The following is a 24827-nucleotide window of genomic DNA, read 5'->3' as shown; positions in this document are numbered from 1 at the left end:
AAAAATGTATTTCAGGGAAGGGGGTTGCAATAAAGCAGTGTTAGGCTTAAGGAGTTAGCTGCTAAGTCTTGGCTCTGTAGGTGATAGAGAACACTTGAAGGTAAGTAGTTGGTGCCATTTATTATCTTTGGCCAAACCTTTTCCCAGTGAATCAATGATCCTGGTTTAATGATGGGTATCAGTTAGCCTAGGACAACTAAGTACATTAAGTGAGAGAAATTTTCTGTTTTTCTTCCTTTAATAAAGTACAAGTTGCTGCAATAACTAAATGTGCTGTTTGGACATTGTATATACATCTGCTTCCTTGAAATTACAGTTTAAGCTAGAGATTATAGATTTAAGAGACATTTTGTCAAAGTTCAGAATCTGTATGGTATTAAAAGCTCTAGAGAAAGTGGGGGCAAATAAAAAGTAGAATCCTGACAGATATACTGAGAAGAGTAAGAACATATGGGTAGAAAGATAAAGTTAATCTTTGGTTATTGAAAACATTTTCAAATACTTTTAAGTGTCTTCCAGAGAAGATAGACATATTTGATAATTTGACATTTTATTCTAGAAGTGATAGGGGAAAAAAGTGATGCTGTAGTAACAAGACAGTTTTTAAAAATTGGAATTTATTTACATAACAAATGAGAGATTAAAAAAGATTGTTATATGCAAAGAATTCTTGAGAAGAATTTCTCTTAAAGAGAAGAATTGACAGGATACAGATCGGCAGTTCCATAATAATAAATGGCCAGACTTTCAAACTGTTAGTGAAGAAGTGAGGTCAATACCTGTCATTGGCAAAATTTAGAAGGAACTAAAATAAGTTTGCTAATGGGAAAAGGGATACTCTGAAGTATTGCTAGAAAATGAATTATTATAGCCTATTTTAAAAGACAGTCTGAAATAATTGAATCATTGAAATAATTGAGAAATAATGTGTTGCTTTTCTTGTATCATAATTCAAATTACATAATTAACCCCCTCTTTTTTTTTCCAGATGATCAGTAGAATTGAATATGTGCATACAAAGAATTTTATACACAGAGACATTAAGCCAGATAACTTCCTAATGGGTATTGGGCGTCACTGTAATAAGGTTAGTCAAATGTTCTTTGCATGAAAGAACAAAGAGTTAAAAACTCCCGAGAATTGCTTTGGTAAACCAGTCTTTAAAAAGTCATAGGAAATTATATTTGCTGTTGATGATTGCTTGAAAAGATTGTGCTAGAAAGATAATCAGCTAACTCTATTAACTTAGTAACTTGAAGTAAATTTTCTCCCAACTTACCCAACCGAGGTTAATTATCTGTATGGAAATAAAAAATTCCCAAGGGCTTTATACTGAAATGTAATACCTGTTATTTAATTATTAAACAGTTGTATCTGTTTTTCACTCATTCAAATAGTAAAAAACCCCATATTCTCTTTTTCCTGAATGCCAAAATCAGATTTTAACCTTTGTCTCTGAAGTGTGGGTTTTTGTAATATATGTGCTTGTGCCAGCGTGGGAACCACTGACCCATCTGTCACCATGGAGTTAACATTTGCTGACTGAGCATGATCATAATGAGAATTCTTCAGTCCTTGGATTTGTGTATTCAAAAGGATAACTTTTGGGTCTGCTTCAAAAGTAGTTGACAGTTTCTTACTTGGGTGCCAAGTTGGGTAGATCTCCACCCCACCTTCCCCTTTCAAAGGAAGATACATAGTCAAGTGAAACAAACATTCATACAACAAAATTAGTGTTCATTGGGGTCTCAGAATGGTTAACATACGGGGTGATCGGGTTTTAGCTAGTGACGCATGACTGCAGTTAGAAACTAACTGTGTTGAAATTTTTTCTGCAATGATTAGTTTTATTGAGTGAATTGCTTTTATTTATCGATTCAATGTTGAGCTCGGGCAGACAGGCAGCATTGGCAATGCACTAAGCATGTTATGATCTGATGATCTGATAGAAATTCTCAACTTCAGGACAACTTGGGATTTTTTGGTTTTTGTGGTTTTTTTGTTTTGTTTTATTTTGTTTTTGGAAAGAAGATTCCCATTTGTTTTATTAAGTAACTAGGAAATGTTTGGTGTTTTTAGGTCTGGCTATAAATGTTTACCTTTGTTTGCCTGTATGAATGCCAACTTGTAGCCATTACCATTAGAACTGGTATTATTTGTTAATGTGTGAGACATTAATGTTGATCTGACCAAGTTTCAGGAAATTAAATTTTTTTGTTGAAAGCTAAACTTTAAATAATGAAAGGTGTATATATCTACATATAACTTACCTTGCCATTCCCAGATTGCTGTTGCTGCTTATTTTTTTTAAATACTATGTAGCTTCTGTCTCTGAAGCATCCAGGTTCTTAATTGTTACTATAAAACCTGGTAATTAAATTGAAAAAAAAATTACTAGTCTTAATTTGGGGGCAGTTTTGTTAGTTTGACCCTGATCTTTTGGCCATTTCCCAGCCCTCTTTCCCCATTTTCTTCCTGCTAATGACCCGTTATCCTCTTGTGATCTGTGTTCTGCATGTCGACATTGCAGTACATGGTTTTGTCTTTAAATGACCTAGATAATACCTCTTTGCTTCACCCCCCCCCCTTTAAAAATAGCTTGTTAATTACATAGTTGTGTTAGGATATCCAATTTGCCCCGTGATGAAAACGTTTTTAGGATCTTATGTCCTCAAGAGAGAGAATTTAAAAAAAAAACACTTTGGAGCTGCTTGCTGTTAATACAGTTCAGAGAGACCCTAGAGTAGAAGTGTAGTGTTTTCACTTAACTAAGATTCAAATTCTGAATGTTGTTCTTGAACATTTTAGATTAGTGTTTTGTTTATGTAGTTGGTTTTTAGTGTTTCTTTCTGTATCGTAGTTTGAAAAAAATGCCAGTTTTATGAGACTGGATTCTTTGGTTAGCTTGTTGTAGTAGTATTCTATTCATGGGGGAAAAAAGAGTGGGGGGCTTTTGAGGTGTTTTTGTTTTTGTTTTTTAAGTCAAATTTCTTACTCGGAAAATTGTTCTGAATTTGATATTTTAGGAGTGACCACTCCAATCTTAGTGAATTTGTTCATCTCTTCCAGTAATCAGCCCTGCATGCTTATGAAAACCAATTTTGAGGTGACTAAATGCCTTCTACCTCTTCCTTACTGAAGATTTTTTTCCCCTGTACAATCTTTTTTGGGGAAGGGCAGATTGTGATACCAAATATTGCAGAGCCAAATTCCCCGTTTTTGATTAAAAAAATTAAAAGAGCCAAATGTCACCATTGCTATCCCTGATTCAGGCAGTGACACAATATAGTGGCATTAAAAACTTGAGTACTTTCCAGAATTCAAATGTTCTTGAGCATGTGATTCTTATTTGGAAAACTGAGAAGCTACAGTGCTTGGTGGAAGAAGGATGGCATTTGGCTACCCTGTTCTTTCTCTAATGCCTCGGTGTTGCCTGTCTGCGCCGGCCATTGTTGCAATGTAAGCAATACTGTTTGATGCACTGCCACCCTCTATTGTCTGTTTAGTGTTTAGAATCTCCAGTGGGGAAGAGGAAAAGAAGCATGACTGTTAGTACTTCTCAGGACCCATCTTTCTCAGGATTAAACCAGGTCTGAAACTGTCTCCTATTCCAACCTCAATCCCAAATTCATGTGCTTTTCTTTCTTATTGTTTTATTTTGATTATTTTTGTTTTGTTTTAATTCTGGAGAATGTAGATCTTGCTCAAGCATCTCTTACGTTGGCATTATTCAGACATACTTGGCAAACATATAACATTACTAAGATTTTTTTTTTGTGGCTTTTGCTTAAAATTTGTAAAGTTTAGAGAAAACCTAAATGAAAATAGGATTATGTTTAGATCTCTAACATCCTACATAAGGAAATGATATGTTGGTCTAGTATTGAAATTCTTTGTCTAATGGTAAACTTGAGATAGACTGTTTAGTTTTTAAAAATGTATTTGGAGTTGAAGAACTTAATGCATGAAATATATCTAAATTCAGTTGCATCAGTGCTGTGTGATGAATATATTCTGCCTCCACTCTCTTCCCCTTCCCTAGGGACCTTCAGGTAAGTGTAGATCAGATTTGAGATCTAGTTTCCTTAATCTGTGAATTCTCCAGTCAAACAAATCGCATGAGATGATGAAAGAGCATTATGTGCCCTGGAACTAGGAGGCATTGCAGTCTGACAGTATAACAGTAACATCATTGGAGCACTTACCAAATAATTACCAATTAATGACACATAAGGTAAATTAAAGGAATGCATAACCTGATGATTTAGTGTTTAGCAAGCTAAGTAAACACCCTAGTAATTTTCTTTAAAGTATTTTTTTATGTAGGTAGAACTCTTAACATTTTCTTTTACTTTCATAGAAGTTAATGAGCTTTGTTAACTTGAGCAAATGAATCTTAATGGTACAATTTAGTGTATACTGAGAAGGAAGTGTATATTGGCATGAGGAATCAAAAGAGAAAAGTTGTACCTGGTTTATGAGCAGACTTTGTAGTTTCAAAGTGTGTTCTATATTTTGTACCACATACATCATGGGTGATGATTTAATCCTCTTCCATACTGCCCAGCATTATTCCAGGTACCATCTTCTGCTGTTAAATAGGTTTCCGAAATTCAAACTGAACTTTCATTCACAAAGAATTAATAATTGTGACTGATTCTCAATTGGAGGTAGGGAGAGGAGTTGCTGGGTAATTAGGCACATTATAAAGCACCTAGTGCCCTATGTTTGCTTATCCATTCATTCACACATTTAATTTATATTTTGTAGTATAATCATTTAATAATTTCCATAAAATTGAATTGTTTATTTTCTCTACATACAGGTTAGCTAGGTTGTGATGAAAAGTTATCTTGTGTGTGAATTTTGGGGGAGGTTAGAGAAATGTGGCCCCCGGTTAAGAGAAAAATTGCTCGATATACTAAAAAATGAGAGATAGTATTTCTGAGAACAGTGCACCTCTGCTGGATGGAGTTACCCCAATATGTCCAACATTAGTTCATCCCCACATGCCTTGCATTCTATAAGACAGGCACAGATTTTACTTGGAACACAAATACAAATGCACAGGAAAGCAGCTTGACCTACCAAAGAAATTAGACTTCTTTTGCATATGCAAACCTATGAAAAATACATTATCTTTCTTACAACTTACTGAATATTGACTTTTCCTTGTTTGATTCTTTATATATTTATGGCTGTTTGGTTGTATCTTTGGTTGTACTGGTGGTGTCATGTAAACACTTCCATTATGTTTATATTCATTTTTAAATTCAAAGCAGAGAGGGCTGCTAAAGAAGCTTGATAGTACCAGATGATGAACTACCCAGAGATTTAGATTTTTTTTTATTTTAAATAATCTTCCTCTTCAGTTATTCGCTCTTAAGATAGCTCTGTTTAGCAGTTTAATTCTTTTTTTCTGACTCATTCATTCTCAGTTTTTATAAGAGAAAGTTTAGAGTTGATTTGGTTTGTAGCTTTTGTTTTGTAATAAAGTTGGAGATATTTAAGAGATAGTGTTTGTTTTCTTAATAAATTACATTTCATCCTTTAGAGTTGTGGAAAGAAAGAACTCTAGTAAATGCTGAGTTTTCATAAAACAATCTTTTATAAAGTTCTGAGAAAATGTCTGGTTACTGAGTTGCAAATGGAGCTGCTGAAATGAATACAGACTTAGACAAGGAATGAAACTATTAGGTATAATCACGTGAGAGTTGTTCCTGTCTTCTCCTCTGCTTTGAAGTACTAACAGAAGCAATCCCAGAAAATATCCTTTAGAGGAGGGTCTATGTCCTAATCATCTTTTGTTTAAAACCCACATAATTCTTAGGGGTATTCTTAAAGATACTGTGAAGCTGGATGTCCTTTTGTATTTGTTTTGCCTTCTTTTCTTTTCATTGTGAATCTGGAGAACTTAAGTCATAATTTTTGGTTTGCTTAACAGAAATGTATTTTGCTCATTTTAATATTTGTATGCTGAGCCCACTTGAGTGTGAGCTTTATTTCTCTTTGTTTTGTAAGACTTTCTCATAGACGTATAATAATGCAATTGCTGAGGAAGTGAATTTAATCTTACTAGAGAGCCCTCATCCATTTAAATTTTATTAAAAATTTAGTCTTCATTCTTTTATAGTAGACCAGGTGAAAATAAGCATCTCCTTGTTACACTGGTGACACAAGCACAAACCTCAATGTCTTTCCCATCCCGATGTCCAGTTAAGGCTAGGGTACAATGCCTGCCTGATACAAGTGTTTTTTCCCTCTTCTCTTCTTCTCCCCCCCTTCTCCTTTCCTTCCTTCTTTCTTTCCTTCCTTCCAAGATTTGTTTATATTTAAGTACTCTCTATGCCCAATATAGGGTTTAAACAACCCTGAGATTGAGTGTCATGCTCTTACAACTGAGCCAGCCAGGAACCCCTTGGTCAAAGTGTTTTTCATGCTCCTAAGAGAGGCAAATATTTGATCACATCTTTTCTCTAAATCAGTCACTTTATTTATTCTTACACAGACCCTGGTAGGCTAGGTAACAGGTTTCCTAGGACATCACAGTTTATAAACTAGGCAGAAGTGATCCAAAATTTACTTAATGGAAAGAACTATAAAATGTAGGTATAACTAGGAAGAAAAAAGTCTAAGACTGTATACTGTAAGGCCACATAGACCTGCCTTGTTGGATAATTTTTGTAAACATCACTTTAATAAGTGAATTTATGATCAAGACTAAAAATTGAAGTTTATTTTGCTTTAGAAGGTAGGTAAATATGAATGTATTTTGGATTTTCTTTCTTTTTGATCAAAACCAGGTTTTTTCCCTCCTTTTAAAGTGTTAATCATGAAGAATAAACTCCAGTTACTTTTAAAAATTAGCTACATTGTAAATGAGTATCTTATTCCCTGTGTACCATATAAATAAGACAGCACTAAATATTATTCTGTTCTAAAATATTATTCTGGTTTTTAGTTATTAGCTCCTTTAAACTAATTCTAAGTTATCTTGATATAAGCAAATACTAAGTACTTCTTAAAGATTTTTTATCAACTTACTGTATTTCCTAGAAGGTTAACTTGATACATGGATAAATGTCAGTGAGAAGTTGTAGAATGTAATGCATGTTTTTTTTTAAAAAGTCCTTATTTTTTGTTAATAAAAATCTTGGTTTTGTTGTCCGTATCAAACTTAGAGTTGTCTAATTTTAAATAATGAACATTCTGTTGGCATACTGAATGAAGAATGGCCTTTGTAAAATGGAAGAATTCCACATAGTTTATGTTTAGTTTTTGAAACCTCATGCTTGTTTACCGACAGTAACAGGATGACAGATTTCATCATGGTACACAGCACACTTTTCAGCTCTATCAAACATGTATATATTTCTCCAATACTCTTCTAAAGACAGGCTCCTGAGTGTGTAGTAACTGGGCCTGTGAAGTTGGTTCAACTTACAAGGATCAACCACTTAACTGTTTTCTTTTAACTTGTTCTATTGATGAGGACTAGTAGAAGCCTGTTGAAGTGTTAAGTTTATTCATGTTTTCTGCCTGTGATACTTTATTTTGATACAGTTGAACTAGATAGTATAAATGCCATTTAATGACTAAGAAGCAGTTCATTTGAACAAGGTTAGAAGCCTAATACCTCTTTATTTTCTTTTAAAGTTATTCCTTATTGATTTTGGTTTGGCCAAAAAGTACAGAGACAACAGGACAAGGCAACACATACCATACAGAGAAGATAAAAATCTCACTGGCACTGCCCGATACGCTAGCATCAATGCACATCTTGGGATTGAACAGAGGTGAGTTTGAAAAATTAATGTGTAAATCAGCTCCATAGCCGTAGTCACTAAAGGGTTTTGGGAAATAGTTTAACTAGTTTCTTCTGATGCATAAAGATGTTTTTTGACTGAGGATTTGAAGGTTGCTTGTTAATCCTTTTACCTGTTGGCTTTAATCCCTGCTGAGAAGCCAAGTAAATGAGAGACCTTTTGTTTTTGTTAAAGGTTGTCTCTTGGGGAGAAAATGCTACCTGATGGAAAGTTAGCATACATGCAGTTTTATCTTGATGTATATTTTTTTCTTGCAGCTGAAGATAGTACTTACTTTCTTAATGCTGATCTTGGACTTTTTTATGTTTTAGTAATACAAGTTAAGTTTTGGAGAAGAATGTATTAGTTTCTTATTTTTACAAAGAAAAGATTATCTGAGTCCTGATGGACCAAGAGGGCCATCCTCTCATGTTTTACCCTCACTCCTATGTAAATTAATAGGATCTGGATTGAGGTAAACATTGTCATGATCTCTTTGCTTTTTCTGTCTTCTATTTTCTATTCCTGGTTTTTTGTCGTTGTCTTTTCTCAGTCAGTTTTTGCTCCTTAAAACAAGCATAGAAATGATAAACGATAGGCTTCCGGGTTAGGGAACTTGAAGAGAAGAATTTTAAGCTTAGGAAATGTTCAGTGTATGTGGGTGTATATATTCATATAGATGTTTAATTAGTTTTATTTTATTTTTTAAAGATTTTATTTGTCAGAGAGAAAGAGCACAGGCAGGGGGAGCTGCAGGCCAAGGGAGAAGCAGACTCCTCACTGAGCAGGGAGCAGGATGAGAGACTTGATCCCAGGACCCTGGGATCATGACCTGAACCGAAGGCAGACTGAACCACCCAGGGGGAGCCTCTCCCTGTGCCTACCACTCCCCCTGCTTGTGTTGTCTCAGTTCTGTTTTAAATAAATAAACAAAATCTTTTTATAAATAAATAAAATGTTAATTTATTTCAGGATTCCTCAAGTTTATTTTATTTCATTTTTTTAAAGATTTTTATTTATTAGTGAGAGAGAGCATGAGAGGGGAGAAGGTCAGAGGGAGAAGCAAACTGCCTGTGGGGCAGGGAGCCTGATGTGGGACTCGATCTCTGCAGTCATGACCTGAGCCAAAGGCAGTTGCTTAACCAGCCGAGCCACCCAGGCACCCCCTCAAGTTCTTTTTTATAAGCTTCTATAAAACTTAAAAGTGGCCTTCTACTTTGTTCTTCCATCTTCATTAACTTCATTTAGAAAGTTGTTCAGCTAAATCCTTTTTGTTCTTTGGAAATCAAATTGCAGGACTATTGGATTTTATGATTTCGTGTTCTGTGAGAAAATTTTGTTTAAAAGTAACTCTTTATGAACAACTTCTTCTTCTTTTTTCTTTTCTTTTTTTTTTTTTAAACTTTAAGTGCCTTCTTTCACAAGTCACCAAATTGTTCTTTTTCCTCACTTGGGAAAACTTCTTGGGTACCTGCCTTTCTTTCACATTTCCATAATAATTCTAACTCATAACTTTACATTTTCTTTTCTAGTCGCCGAGATGACATGGAATCATTAGGATATGTTTTGATGTATTTTAATAGAACCAGCCTGCCATGGCAAGGACTAAAGGTAAAATGAGACTCTCGTTACCAGTTTTTTGTTTTAAGAATAAAAATACATATTGGGGATGAACTTTAAGATCCCTTTCAAACATGGGGCTTTTCGAGAGTGAATTATCTTTACTTTTTATCTTTTGGGAAGATAAAATATGATCATTTTAGCAAGAATAAAGTTAATCGAATCCTGTAGTCAGGCCTAAAGAATAATTTCCTTTAGAATAGTAAGCAGGTACCCATTGGTAACCAGTAGTTTTATCTGAATGGAAATTGACATGGGCTAATTAAAGGTGGAGACGGTCTCATTTTGATGTATTTCCAGTATGTTGAAAATACATACTTTTATGTGTAGTAAAACTGGTTCTTCTAGTAATACTAGCTATCTTAATTATCCTAACATTTGTTTCTATTAATTAGGACTTTCATCTTGACTTGTGAGTGTCTGTTAATGATAACTTACCGTGTCCTAGAATTTAAAGGCTATTTTGACACTTTATTGGTCCTTTATTTATTTATTTATTTATTTATTTTTAAAGATTGATTTTATTTATCTGAGAGAGACACACATAGTGAGACAGGGAACCCAAGCAGGGGGAATGGGAAAGGGAGAAGCAGGCTTCCTGCAGGGCAAGGAGCCTGACACAGGGCTCGATCCCAGAACCCTGGCATCATTACCTGAGCCAACAGTGGGCACTCAATGACGGAGCCACCCAGGTGCCCCATTTTATTGGTCCTTTAAAGGAAAATGGTCTCTGGGTTTTTGAGCATCTGTGAACCAAACAGTTGCTTCATGCTTGTGTGGGTAGCTCTAACCAATATGAATTATTTTTACATTGGAAAATTATTTTTACTTCACATAATAATATTACTAAATGAAGGGCACTGTTTTTGGTTATTTATCTCCTTCCCTCGTGTTGAATATGGGTCGTGAAAACTCATTTCAGATTTAACTTCACCCATTAAATCATGTTCTTATTAACTCACTCTTTTCTAACAGCTAAAAATGTTTTTAAAGTAGAAACTCACATAAAACTAACAGCTTAGGGTTGGAAGATTTTTGTATATTGTACTTTGATTTTTTTTTTTTTTTTATTCTAGGTTATGATTTCTCTTGAGTCTCAAGTTTACATTTATGTCTAGTGGGTTAAACTCCAAAGGTTCTTCTCAGTAGTAGTAAGTATGTCTCTGGTTTGATTCTTTTTTTCCACAGGCTGCAACAAAAAAGCAAAAATACGAAAAGATTAGTGAAAAGAAGATGTCCACTCCTGTTGAAGTTTTATGTAAGGTAAGTGTACATAATGGCTATTTTCTTTTCTTTTCTTTTCTTAATATAAATAATCCAAGAGGTCTGGAATTTAAACATCCTACTCGGTACCTGTTTGCCATTTAAAACGTATGTTTTGGTAATTCTAAGTATCTTGGAGTGGCTTGAATATATGGGTCATTTTAAATAAGCCTTTTATGTTTCTCGTTTGTTTGGACCCTATAGTCTGTTAAGATTTAGAGGAAGAAGAGGGCAGGCAAAGTTTTCTAGTGGAACCTCACCAATTTTTGACAAAATTAGGAAATATTCTCCTTAACCCTAAACTGGTGCTAGCAAAGAAGGGATATTGACAATTGTCGGGGACATGAAGGAGTAGAGAAACAAAGGCAGATCACAGCAATCCAAAATAGCCAGTGTCCAACAGTATAGATGACAGTTTGAGTCAGGCTCATTTTCCTGAAATCTCAGACTTCGTTAGAGAAGCCTGTTAGTTGAGAATGGAGAAGGAGCTGTGTCAGGATGAATAACCATGGTATTTTCCATTGGAAGAAAACCACATGGTCCTCTCTGAGACAATTGCATACCTGAAGTTATTAGGAAACAGGATATAATTATATAGTTGGGTGTTAGAAGGGGGAAGTGAACATGATATTGAAACAGTACTTTGTGGAATGGGGAGAGGTGATGTTTTTATGTCTCCCTGTCCACAAATTTGCTTTTCCCATCTCTAGATCTATAGTAAAGGAGGAGGGGTTGGGGTGGGTAAGAGGGTGTCATCTTTTCTGAGTCTCTTTGGGATTTGTTTTAAATTATGAGATACATTTTAGGTCAGTGAATAAAATGTTCATGTGTTATAGTACACCCAGTTAACTTTAAAATCTGTATAGTTCAAGAAGCAAAATTTGTTTTCTGTACACTACTATATCTGTGCAACATCATGATTGATTTGGATTACTGGAAAAATCAGACATTTTTACAGGAAAAGAGGGAGGATTAGTACATTGCTTCTGGGTTATGTCTTAATTTTGATCTAGAAATAATGAGCTAGGTCTTTACAGACTGGCCACATAGAATTGATTGAGGGTGCAGTGAACACATAATTTTAGTGTTACTATAAAGTAGTGAGATTATTTTCAGTCTCATAGTCCAGTGGTAACTACATATTTCATATCTGTAATAACTTAGGATATTGGTAGTTTTCTTATGTTAATAAAGTTTTGCCTGTTTTCATAAGGTAGGAATGCATGAAGTAAACTATTTGATTTGTAGTTGTTTAGCTCTATTTGTGATACACATAAAAGCAAATTCATGCTGCTTAACATTAACATAGACCATGAATGTATATTACAAATTTTAAAAGTCATGTTAAGAGTTTAAATAAAATGTACAATGTATTTATCACTTCAGCTGTCCACTCTTGGAGCAGTGAAGTAGCATAAAAATTAAATCTGTTTATGTCAATGCAGTGAGTAAAAGTACTGCAAGTGTGTCCATTTTCTCCCACCTTAACCTCCTGCATGTAAGAAGTTTCTCAGAATTGGAAGGTTGTGGGAAGAGATTTTCTACATTCCTGCTGGCAAAAGCTTTTTGGTGGTTAACATCTGTAGGCTTATAGATGTGCTAAATACATTTTTGAGAATCTTTCCTGGGAAGCTGAGCACATAAAGAGTTTATGCCCACAGCTGTACTTATTAATAATGTTCATAAAAGAAAAACTTTAATCACCTAAATGTATAGTTATAGGAAACAATTATGATGTATTCACTGGTCTAGATATTATGTACCCATTCAGAAGCTTGTGAAGAGTTGGAAATAACACAGAAGTGTAATTGCAATATAATGTTAGTGGGAAAACAGAACATGTTATATATGCATTATGATAATGTTACGGAAAAAAACCAGATCCAAACCCAGTCTGTTCGTGATTGATCTGTATGACAACAGTGGTTGTGCTATATGTTTGTACTCTTGGTGATTTTACTTTTCTGTTTGTATAGGTATATACAGTTACACCAAATAAAGTAATTACACAGTTGGGGAGAAAGTGCCAGTTCATTGACCTGTTGTGGAAAAGAACCTTGGTGGCTTTCATTTGATCATTTCTTCATTGTTGCCATTGAATTATTAGACACTGATAGAATAATAGCAAGTTGGATATCCAGATTATTTAAGAACGTTATACTGTAGGGAAAGGATCCATGTTTCCGCTGCCAGTATTAAAAGATGTAATGATCAGGTGGTCAGGATTTATGAGGATACCAAGTCATATTATAGTTTAGTTCTCAGATCTTGTGGCAAAGTAGTGAAACACTCTCCTCAAAAACACTTTTTACTTGTATTTAATTATTTATTTTCCTGTCTTAAATAAACTTTTTCTTGTTTTTTTTTTTTACTTTGTGTTTTAACTTTTGAACTTGTAGGGGTTTCCTGCAGAATTTGCCATGTACTTAAACTATTGTCGTGGGCTGCGCTTTGAGGAAGCCCCGGATTACATGTATCTGAGGCAGCTATTCCGCATTCTTTTCAGGTCAGTTTTTTTGGTTTTGTTTTTTTTTTAAGATTTTATTTATTTATTTGACAGACAGAGATCACGGGTAGGAAGAGAGGGGGGCAGAGAGAGAGGAAGGGAAGCAGGCTTCCCGCTGAGTAGAGAGCCCGATGCGAGGCTTGAACTCAGGACCTTGGGATTATGACCTGAGCCGAAGGCAGAGGCTTTAACCCACTGAGCCACCCAGGTGCCCCTTCAGGTCAGTTTTTAGGGTGTTTTTAAGACTGTAGACTCTAGTGAGAGAAACTAGTTAAATCCACCCAACACATCTGTTCTGACAAGTAGCAAATTAAAAGCAGGCCTAACCCATATCAATAAAATTTTAAGAAACTGAGTTTGGAAAAAACTCTACAAGAGGGGCACCTGGGTGGTTCAGTCAGTTAAGCATCTGCCTTCAGCTCAGGTCATGATCCTGGGGTCCTGGGATTGAGCCCCACATCGGGCTCCTTGCTCCGTGGGGAGCCTCCTCCCTCTGCCGCTCCCCCTGCTTTTGCTCACTCATGTGCTTGCTCTTGCTCGCTGTCTGTTAAATTAATTAATTAATTAAAAAATATTTTTTTAAAAAATCAAGAGACTGAGTTTGGCATGTTCCCATTTGTGGTGCAAATGTGCTTGGAATTTATTTAGTTTAGGATGGAGAAACTGTTGATTCAGACTCCAAGTAGAATCTAACTTTTCCACGATAATTGCCATTCATATTAGAAGTGCTTATTGGTGGTCCTTGGAACTCTACAGCTTTGCTGTAGTTGTTTTGTTAATAACAATACAGCTTGTTTTGTTAATAACAAAATTAACTAATTAAGATAGTTAGGGGGCCTATGATTGTGTGGAGGCAGGCCTCAGACTCTAGGGTTCCCTAGGTGCAACCCAGAAGTGGTCTTGAGCATGGAGGGAATAAAGTACATGTGGTCCAAATTCTTTGTTGGAAGAGGGTAAGAATTGGGGGTAATTTTCTAACCCCAGGAAAGTCATCTTTCCAAGCCACTAGCATACACATCTCCCCCACAAGCTTGTGTTCTTAAACTTATCTGATTAGTTTTTAGGAGGTACCTCCTGGTTGCGTGGTTCCCTAGATAATTGACAGTTTGACTCCATGTTTTCATGGTGCAGTTCATTCTCACTCCCTGCCTCTTTCAAGAAAGTAATAAAGGTGGCTTCTTTTTGAAAAAGATTATTCTTAATGAATACATCAGACTGAAGTGGTGATATCATTCTCCTTCATTTGTGACTTGTAAAAAGTGGAATTAATGAACTGAACAGTTAAAAAGTCATGTATATGGAATGAAATCTTCTAGAAGCTACCATACGTAAGAGAAAATGCTCTGATTTCCTTAGAAAGTGCCCTTACTGTCTTGAAAGCTCAATAGAGTATTTAACTAGACTATTATTAAGGATTGACATATATCATTTTATGTTTTCCAGGACCCTGAACCACCAATATGACTACACATTTGATTGGACAATGTTAAAGCAGAAAGCAGCACAGCAGGCAGCCTCTTCAAGTGGGCAGGGTCAGCAGGCCCAAACCCCCACAGGCAAGCAAACTGACAAAACCAAGAGTAACATGAAAGGTTAGTAGCCAAGAACCAAGTGACGTTACAGGGAACAAATTGAATACAAAATTGGGTGATTCATTCATTTCTAACAGTGTTAGATCGAGGAGGTGGTTTTAAAATAAATAAAAATTTGGCTCTGTGTTTCTAAAAAAAGACGTCCTTGGAAAATTTGACTACTAACTTTAAACCCAAATGTCCTTGTTCATATATATATGTATATGTATATACATATATGTGTGTATATATTATATCATTCTCTTGGGATTTTGGGTCATTTTTAACAACTGCATCTTTTTTACTCATTCATTAACCCTTTCCAAAATAAACATTTGGTGTTGGGAATATGGTATAATCAATCAATCCAAAATCCTAGACCTAACACTTGTTGATTTTTAATAATGAATCTGGTTAGTTATGGTATTTGGACTTTATTTCAGACTAACAGTGTTAAGAATATTTTTCTGCATGTTAATGTTTTAGCATTTAAAATGGGAAATTGTGAACATGATCTAATTCCCGGAGGTGAGTCTGGCATTGCCCCCAAAGTGTCTATCTTTTCAGTTTCAGAGCATCTCCTTTGTGCTCTTTAAATGCTCAAATAACTGAAAAGCTGGACGCGTCTTTCCTAAGTTGAAAACCAGATGTCTCTTTTAGAGACTATTCAACTACATTAGGTTCTTAATGTCAAAACAATTGTTTTGTTTTGGACTCTTATTTTATAAGATTTGGAAATATTCAGGGTCTGGGGGCTCATTATGGAATTGAATTCTGCTGTTAGGCTTTGCAAAATGAACAGAAACTTGGGGCAAATGCCACCAAACTACTACTAGTCTGTTTCCAGTTTGTCTCTGGCACTCTCAGTGCTACTAAAGAGTGGAACTGTTAGGGCACGGCTCCATTCTTGTCACTGTTGCCGTACAGTTCGACTCCTCAGTTTCATTGTTTTTGTTTTTCTTTCCGCCCTTTCTGGGGCTTACCTCCTGATACCTGCCTACTTTCTGGAAGTGGTGGGCAGGTAAGGTTTGGTCTTTGGTTTCTAATTATTTAATTTCTGAATGACTGCTTTAGTCTGAACTTAGTCTGTGGGTCTATATTTTTAGTATTGTGTTTTTTTTAAAGTTTTGTAATTTAAAAATAGACACTAACCTGAGGATACTGTTCAAGAAGTATAATTCACTGATGTCATCCTCATCCCAGCAGCTCATCTATTAGGAATGAAGTTGAGATTCTTCTCTTCCATGTTTCTGTATTTGGGAAGGATTCGCAGTTGAAGGCTTAATGTAATGGGGGTTCTTAGATGATGAAATTTCAGCTCAGACGCTTGCCTCTGCGTCTCAGTTGGGACTTAATTGTCCCTTTTGAGTGTTTTAATCATTGCATGACTAATCACAGTGCCAACCTCTTAATGAGGTAGGTTGCTAGGTAGTATCTCTCAGAAATGGTCATACCAGTGTAACGTTCTAGATTTAGGACTTGTTACACCTGTTATTTATAGGGTATTTGCTTTTTTTCATAAAATGAAACCAATTTTTGCCTAAAGCTAGCTGGGATAATAGGATCATCATGAGTTGCAGTTTCTAGAACTAAAATTAGATTGAAATCTCCTCTGATATACAACATTTCACTTCAGGCATTCAGCAGCTTTCAGAAAGAATTCCCTTATTTTGAGTTGGTTCCACTGTGTGTCTTTCTCAATAAACAAGAAGAATTTTTGTTCTACCTTATCTAGGTCTTAAAGATGAGAAGTTGGATCCACTGAGTTAGTATGTTTCCTTGGAAAGAAATTGTAATTAAACTTAAGTTTAATCCTTAATTTTGTATTGTAACTATTTTTCATAAAAGCAACTTAAAAATCTTATAGGATGTTTGGGGTGCCTAGCTGGCTCAGTCAGAGCATGCAGCTCTTGATTTCGGGGTCATGAGTTTGAGCCCCACATTGGGGGTAGAGTTTAATTTTTTAAAAAAGAAAGAAAAGAAAATCTTGCAAAATTTTCGTAGCAGTTTTAGACCCAGGGTTTATACACATTATTTTTCATAAATACCAACCTGTAAAATTTTGAAGAATTGGACTTTGCAGAAAATGTAACACTTACCATTGACTACTTTCAGAGAAACATTTGAAAGTAGTATATTTTGATTTCAAGTGAAATACTGCTTGCTGCTAAAATGTGCCATGCCACAGAATACAAACAACAGAGTTGTATTTGATCTTTTCCTTCTTGAAAACATTTATTTTGGTTATAGAGCTTAGTGTCCCAAACAACTATCACATGAAACCCCCTAGGTATGAAGCTAGGAAAAAAGTATAGCAGGTTTGAGAGTGGCATGGAATGAGAATGGAGAGCCCATTTCCTTAACTCCAACCCCAAATCTTTTCTGAGGTCTGTAGTTTGAAGACAGTCACTCTAGATTACTTACTCCTGATTTCAGTCTCTAATTAGTAAGAGTGGTTGAAAGCACATTCTGTCAAGGTCCAGTATAGTAGTTTTTTATTTAAGGAAGAGCTCATTCAGCTCAGCTATTTGCTGATTCCAAGAAATCTGCTTGCAGTGATGATGATAACACCATAGTACATTTTCTAATTAAAATTTTTAGAAGATGCTTTTTAAATACATCATACCAGTTTCCGTTCATGGTATTATAGTCTCAGGTTTTCCACAGAGAATTGAGTTTCTTAATGAATCTCCAGTAAGTAGGGCTATATATTGCAGGAATGTGTATTCCTGGAAAAATCCCCCAAATGGTGGTGGTGACTAACATTTATATTACTTCTATTTTTTGATAAATTTATATCAAATGTTTCTTCCATGGAAAAGTGTAGATTGTTTCAGCAGTTCACTAAGAATGTCCAAAGACTCTTTAAAGTCTGCCTTAGCTGAGATGGGCTTGTTATATGTAATAGACTTCTTTGCTAATTACTTTTCTAAAGATAAGATCTTTTGAAATACTCCATTCCAAAGCCCATCAAAACTAAGAAACAAGGCATTTCTTGTAAAGCATGCTATGGTCTGTACTAATCTGAAGTGCTCATGTGCTATGAGATTATGATTACTGTTTTCATACATACTAAGGAAAAAAATAAAAGATTCATATCTGAGGCACTTTGAAATTTATTTCACTTTTTTCAACTATATGTGATTATCAGGAGAAGTACTTTTCAAGACATTAAGAAGTACTAAAGGAAAAAGGAAATACTTTTAGGACATTCAGAATCCAGTTAAATCCACCATTTCTTTAGTTGAGGTCAGAGATGGGGAGAATTTCGGAAGGTAGTGAAGCCAAGTTGGTTCCTCACATTTCTTTTCTCATCATCTTAATCCATCAGTTTACTACTGCAACCATTGATATCATGTGTAGTTTTATCATAATATATATGGATGTCAGATTGCTGATAGAAGATAGGAGAATTTTTCCATCACATTTTCCTACCATGTCCGTGGTCTTCCTTGAATTGCCTTCCAGTATTAACTGGGATTCACCTACCATTTATCTCTAGCTTAACTTTTTCTGACTTCACCAATTGCTGCTAGGAACGTGGCTGGTAACTCAGCAACGTAACCTAAATCACAGGGGAAGACCTTGAAATATCTCGAAACTGATCTTCTCTGAATACACTCAGTCTAAAGAAGTGCCAGGGAGCTACATCTGCTTGCTGAAATTTTTGTCAGCCTTTTTTCACTGTGGACAGTACAACTGGAGAGGAAAGAGCCCAGTAACCCAACAGGAAGTGAAGAGAAGTGTCCAAGAATTGATTTGTGGTGATCTGAAGCCCACATCTCCAAGGCTTGCTGGACCTGTCAAAAACTTCAACTTGTCAGATTGTCTGGATGGATACCACAACAGTTGGAAGACCTAGAAGAGTACAGTGTGTTGCTGTGACTCAGTGGTGTAGACCACTACCAGACCATCTACCAGTTGGGGAGGACTCAGTTGTAACAGGTATTTTAAAATTCAACAACCTCAGAATTCTGTAATAGGGAAGACAAAAGAAACCAGATCGTTAGTCTGGGCTTTTTTTTTTTTTAATGCATTTTAGCGGTAATGTGTATTTGTATACTATACTTGTTTATTTGTAGTGATAAAAGTAAAATCTATCTCCTATCTTTCCCAACTTTTAATACATTTTTAGTTTAGTTAGGAAAAGTTACTGTAGTTGTTTGTTTTTCTTTACTTTTATAGTGCCAGTCTGGTTCAGAATTGTCCAAGCCTGATTCTGATTTTTGTACAACAAAAAAACCCACACAGGCATGTTGTAGAAAAGTTGACTGATAAATGACGTTGCATTTTAAGAATGGATCTTGTCTTCAGACTCCTTTTAAAAAATTATGTTTTCTAGAAAAAATGGTTTTCTGCTGTGAAAGGATCCTGAAATTTCAAAGGTCCATCACAGACTTCCAAGCCATACTGTTACATAAATAGCTGTTTGAACTAGTTTGTGGTTCTATTAAAAAAAGAGAGAGAGAGAATCAGGGACATCTGAAGTGAATTCACAAATAAAAGTCAATGTATACTTTTCATATTTTGGAGTAAGGTATAGAAGGGGAGAATCTCCATAGTGAAATAAATACAAACATTTTTTTCCTTTTGCAGATTTGAAAAGAAACTTAAATGTAGCTATTAACTCAGTGGTCCCAGTGATCATCCAACTCTGTTTTAACTTTGTTTTTTCCTTTTTTTTTTTTTTAAATTTTTATTTTAAAGGAACAAAGGGAGCCATTCCTTATTTTAACTGTTGTTGCAGTGAAGATGGGTTTTGGGACTTTTAGAAGCCAGAAGCCAGGAGAGACCACCTAAACCACAAGATAAAAACAAAGGACTCATGAACACTGAGAAAAAGAATACCAGCACTTGAAGATTAAATGTTGGATACCTGCTGAATGCTCCCATTGAGATTTTTCTTAAACTTCAGTAACATCTTAGGACAGTTCACTGGAGAAACATTGATCCCTGGGTGGAGTATCCTACCATTGACCAATCTGAAGAGTTAAATCTGCGTTTGACTGCTCTCTTTTATCGGGAATATTTTTAGGCTAGCCTTTATCTGATCCCCTAAGCAATTGTAATCATTAATTGACCCAGGAATCTCTAAAATATCAGATTAAAAGATGAACAGTACAATTCTTATCTAGATACAATTTTTGTCCCTATTAAAGACGAGAGTTTTCTAATATTTTGACTGACAATATAACTTAAGCCTTCTTTTTAGTGACAGTGGTTTCCATTTTGAAGCTGTTTGGATATTCAACATAGTCATTAAATTGCTCAATATAATGTAATTGCATAGCTATGATAAATCATTTTCGTAGTTGCGTAAACATTTTTCGTTAACCATATTTAAGAATAATTGCGGGACTTAAATGCTCATCTGGGCAAGGGTCATTTCTCTTTAGCTAATTCATAGTTTTAATCTGCTTTATAATACTCTTCTCTTCTAACATTGGCATTAGGTTACAGAATATGGTCTTACTTTAAAATTTAATTCAGGTTTGGTTTGACGGGGTTCTCTTTATGCTTACCATGGTACTTCTGTTGAGTGATAAACACTAAATAGATAATATTCCTTGTGGCAAAGTACGTTTTTAGAAAGTTTCACTGTTTTTCATTTTTGGCATTTGCTTTATGAATTTAGTACTTGGGCAGGCAACAAAGGTCTGTTTTTTTTACCAACTCCCATTAGTTAATGTGGAGAGAGAAAGAAGTGTTTTGATACTTGTTTGTCCTCAGGTCTTTAGCCCAATATATTTTTAAGTGGATGAAGATGACTTTCTGCGCTCAGATGGAAAAACTTTTAAGTTACCAAGTCAGACAGTATTAACCAAGAAATGGTATATAAATGTCTGATGTTATCTTGGAAGAGAGGGACCTACATTCATGCAAAGTAAATTATAGAAGCATAGTATTTTTATTTGTCCCACAAAGCTCATTGGAGATGGTCCAACAAATGCTTGAAAAGCACAAAAAAGGGGGAGGTTCACTGATTAACAAAAACATGGTGTCAGAGCTGAAGAAGTGAGAGATCAAAGTGAGCTACAAGGAGCAGTAATGAGGCAGCTGTAAGAGTTTGCGGGGGGAGGGTGCACCAAGGGGCACAGACACCTAGAAGGATGGCTGTTACAAGAGAGGTGGTACTGATGGGATTTTGCAGTTGGTGAGAAGTGGGCATATTTCCTTTCTGCCTTTAGCCATAGATGGAACTTGTAGGTAATAGAGATCATCATTTCCTCTAGTAGTCTTTAGCCACAGATGGAATATGGAGCTATTACCTGAAGCTGTTTTTCTATTCAAACCTCCCTGGATGTGGAAGTCTCAGAGTCTAATTGTGTGGGAGGAGGGTATTGTTTATAGGGTGGGAAGGCTTTAGTAAATAAAGACAAACACACACATACACACACCGCCCCAAGGCCTTATTTATATTTTCAAACCGGGACAAAACCTCACCTTTGTAATGTGATTGATGGAAGCAAAGAATTTTGAAAGGTACATGGTTTCTGTATAAAAGTCATATATTTACGAGGATTCTGTTCCATGGAATAATTCGGTTATATGTTGAATACATTTGTTATTAAACCTTATTGTTCCTTACTTGCATCAGAAACAATATGCAGAAAGTTTCCTTCCTGCACTAGTAGATTAAAACATTACATACTTTCTAGTTTTAAGCCAAAGGTATCTATTTTTTATTCATTTGATAGATACTTAAACACATAGGTACAGGAGATAATGGAAGTAAACAAAACAAGCTCATTGAAATCACCAGTAATTCTTTAGCTTGAGAATACATGCTGACTGGGAAGACTGACTCTATACCCCTCCTATCTAAAGGCCTCCAGAACAGAAAAGGGATTTTTGTTATTTTAAAAAATTGAGCTCTAGTCATTTTCAAATAGATAAAAATGTAACATGAGTCACCACTCTAAAATAATTATTAGCTCAGTTTCACCCAATTTCCTAATTTTGGGTGTAGTTTTTTAAAAATATGTATTTTTAACTTGGAATTTTAACATTGTTTTTTGTTTTGATTTTTTTTTTTTTTAAACAGGTTTCTAAGCATGAATTGAGGAACAGAAGAAGCAGAGCAGATGATCGGAGCAGCATTTGTTTCTCCCCAAATCTAGGAATTTTAGTTCATATGTACACTAGCCAGTGGTTGTGAACAACCATTTACTTGGTGTAAAGAACTTAATTTCAGTATAAACTGGCTCTGGGCAGCATTGGTGATGCCGTGTCCCGAGTTGTAGCCGCTGTAATTGTGAATATTAACTGAGATAGTGAAACATGGTGTCCAGTTTTCTATTGCATTTTTTCAAGTGGAAAAGTTAACTAAATGGTTGACACACACAAATTGGTGGAGAAATTGTGCATATGCCAATTTTTTTGTTACAATCTTTTGTTTTGAACTATACTGCTTTGAGATCTCATTTCAGAAGAACGGCATGAACAGTCTTCAGCCACAGTTGTGATGGTTGTAAATGCTCACAATTGTGCATTCTTAGGGTTTATCCATCCCTGGGGTTTGCAAGTTGTTCACTTAAAACATTCTTAAAATGGTTGGCTTCTTGTTTGCAAGCCAGCTGATATGGTAGCAACCAAAGATTCCAGTGTTTGAGCATACGAAAGACTCTGCCTGCTTACCTGTGCTAGAAATAACAGCATCTAAAGTGAAGACTTAAGAAAAACTTAGTGACTACTAGATTATCCTTAGGACTCTGCATTAACTCTATAATGTTCTTGGTATTAAAAAAAAAAACCATATTTGTCACAAATTTAGTTAACATCTTACAACTGAACATGTATGTATGTTGCTTAGATAAATGTAATCACTGTAAACATCTATATGATCTGGGATTTTGTTTTTATTTTGAAATGGGAGCATTTTTTGTTTACAAGTTCATTAAAAACTAAAAACTGTTTCTGTAAGGAAATGAGATTTTTTTTAACAAAAATGCCTTGCTGACTCACTATGAAATCAAAATCTCCCCAGTTTTTTAATAGACTACTTCAAGCCATTTGTTACATACTATTCCTTTGCAAATCATTTTAGATTTAGTGTTAATAACTTTTCCTCAGATTTTTTTTTGGGGGGGGGTCTGAAGGGGAAAGGCATTCTTACATTTTTCTTTTTTTAGTGATTTGCAGGCACAGTACCTAGTGCTGCAGCGGCCAGGGCTTGGTGGTGTTAACTCCTGCAGCCTCAGACTACACAGCTGGACTGATTTTGAGTAAGAATGAAAGCGTTAAAGGGTTTAACTAACATTTTGTAGTTTTTCTTTAAATTCGTGTTAATTGGAGTTGAGCAGATTCTTAACCTTGGAGAGCTTCCCACCAGGTGAGGTTCATGTGATTCCTGACCCTCCCTGAGCTCCTGTTCTTTTCCCTCAGTTATCTGCACTTCCTCTCAATCTTAAATGCACTCTTTTCTTGCCTCTCTCTGACACAAGAGAAAGAAAAACTTATTGACAGCAATTCTTTAAATAGTGTAATTTATTCATTTATAGCATGTCAAGATAAATTAAAAGAACCTTTGTCTGAAAATGCTGCCAGAAGCCTGTTGTGTAAATGTAGGTATTTTGTAAAAATTACCTTGAAACTGTACATTGACACATGTTTGGTCAGATTGTGTCAGGTTTAAGTTTTATTTTTTCTCTTTTAAAACTACTTTAGCAATAATTAATCCCATGATTACCATATTCTGCTATTAAAGGATCTGTTAGCACCATCACACTGCAGAAAACTTAATGAGTGCGAACTTTTGGGGTAGGCAGCTTATTTGTTTCTTTTCTATCCACCTGTGTCAGTTAAGGTATTTGTTTCTTGACTAATAAACCCTTTGATACTTTTAGCCAGAAATCAGTCTCATAAAGCTATTTTTGAGTATAGTTTGTGTAAAATAAAAATGTTTAGCTTTGGTAATAACTTTTCCAAGCTGAACTCCCTCTAGCAAGATATTTTTCAGTGCTTTTATTTACTATGCACTTAGACTATGCACTTTTTCTGAAATATTTTTGTAACACTTAACTTTTTTGTATTTTTGCCATTTGAAAAGGTTGTGGTGTAGTTGGTCTGTAATTAAGTTGCAGATTTAAAACTGCTGTTAGCTTTGTAAATCAAAATATAGGTGTTTTTGTCCTGGTATATCTTCATTCCACCTGCAGCTGGAGCTGGAATCCCATTGATCTTCTAGCTACCATTCATTTTCTTCACAGTTCACAAAAGAAGAATGTGAAATTCAGTGAATGCTGTTACTAATCCTGTCGGGAGATGAATCTCATTTCACCAAAATTAAATTATGTTTTTCCACTAAAATGATACAAGTTGAAGACACATCACTCTGAAATTGGAAGACCTCACCACTTAAGGCTCCGCAGTGGCTTACCCAGCTGAACTCTAGGTTACCACTCTACTTTGTTCACCCATTGGGGGGTGCAGTTTTTTTTTTAATGTTGGGAGATGGCCATTCTAACTACTGTTGAATGTCTCTGTTTTGGGAAGGTATAACAAGAAAATAAAAAAGAATATATATGAAGGGAGAGACTGGTTATCTCCTCCCATACGGTTGTGCTCATGCTCCTATAGCCTACAAATGACATTTTGGAGGTTTGTGTTAACTTTTTCCATCAACAAATAGCAAGAGATTTTCCTATTTCTACTAGTCCTTGCAACACAATTAAAACGTTTCAAGCAGAGAATACTGTAATGATTATAAATGGAATTCTATTGTAATAAGAATAACAAGATTTAGAACCCAAGGCAATAAGCTAGTGTTCCCTAACATTTGCTGAAATAGAGAATGGGTTCTTTCAGCTTGAGTAGAATGAACTGTCGGGCTTCTAAGAAGGGTGCCTTAGACTTCCAGCTCCTGAAAATTCAATAGTCTGCTATAGACTCTACTGAGCAAATGGGTATGTAGCAACATTTTAGGTTTTCTCTTAGTTTTTAAATGGATAATTTGATCAAAATATGAGTAGGTCTGTATGAGGTATAGCAGAGTGTCCATTTAGCTCTGATATGCTGTCCCCTTTAAAGTGAGACAGAGACTATACCTTGACAGAGTTGGCT

At 35.3% G+C, this 24827-nt stretch overlaps 1 protein-coding gene across 8 annotated transcripts in view; it reads left to right on the top strand.

The window, feature by feature from the left end:
• Positions 1 to 24294, top strand: part of CSNK1A1 (casein kinase 1 alpha 1) — a 45381-nt gene extending 21087 nt beyond the window's left edge. Inside the window, exons 4-13 of one of the 8 annotated variants that reach the window (XR_009407398.1) lie at positions 989 to 1087; positions 3507 to 3590; positions 7657 to 7796; positions 9338 to 9416; positions 10614 to 10688; positions 13088 to 13194; positions 14638 to 14750; positions 16501 to 16557; positions 18268 to 18710; positions 19473 to 19939. Coding sequence is in view for 5 of the 8 variants with exons in the window: in XM_059417132.1 (XP_059273115.1) it covers positions 989 to 1087; positions 3507 to 3590; positions 7657 to 7796; positions 9338 to 9416; positions 10614 to 10688; positions 13088 to 13194; positions 14638 to 14786; positions 21811 to 21818 (741 nt within the window). In the remaining 3 variants the exon portion in view is untranslated. Of the gene's footprint in view, positions 1 to 988; positions 1088 to 3506; positions 3591 to 7656; positions 7797 to 9337; positions 9417 to 10613; positions 10689 to 13087; positions 13195 to 14637; positions 14792 to 16500; positions 18712 to 19472; positions 19940 to 21810 lie in introns of those variants that run through there. The other 7 variants (XR_009407397.1, XR_009407399.1, XM_059417135.1 and 4 more) reach the window with 7 other exon arrangements.
• Positions 24295 to 24827: the final 533 nt, after the last annotated feature.

The sequence above is a fragment of the Mustela nigripes genome, chromosome 12 (assembly GCF_022355385.1).
Source record: "Mustela nigripes isolate SB6536 chromosome 12, MUSNIG.SB6536, whole genome shotgun sequence".
Lineage (NCBI taxonomy): Eukaryota > Metazoa > Chordata > Mammalia > Carnivora > Mustelidae > Mustela > Mustela nigripes.
Note: the sequence above shows the minus strand (reverse complement) of the source record. Positions and strands in the feature narration are given on the sequence as shown.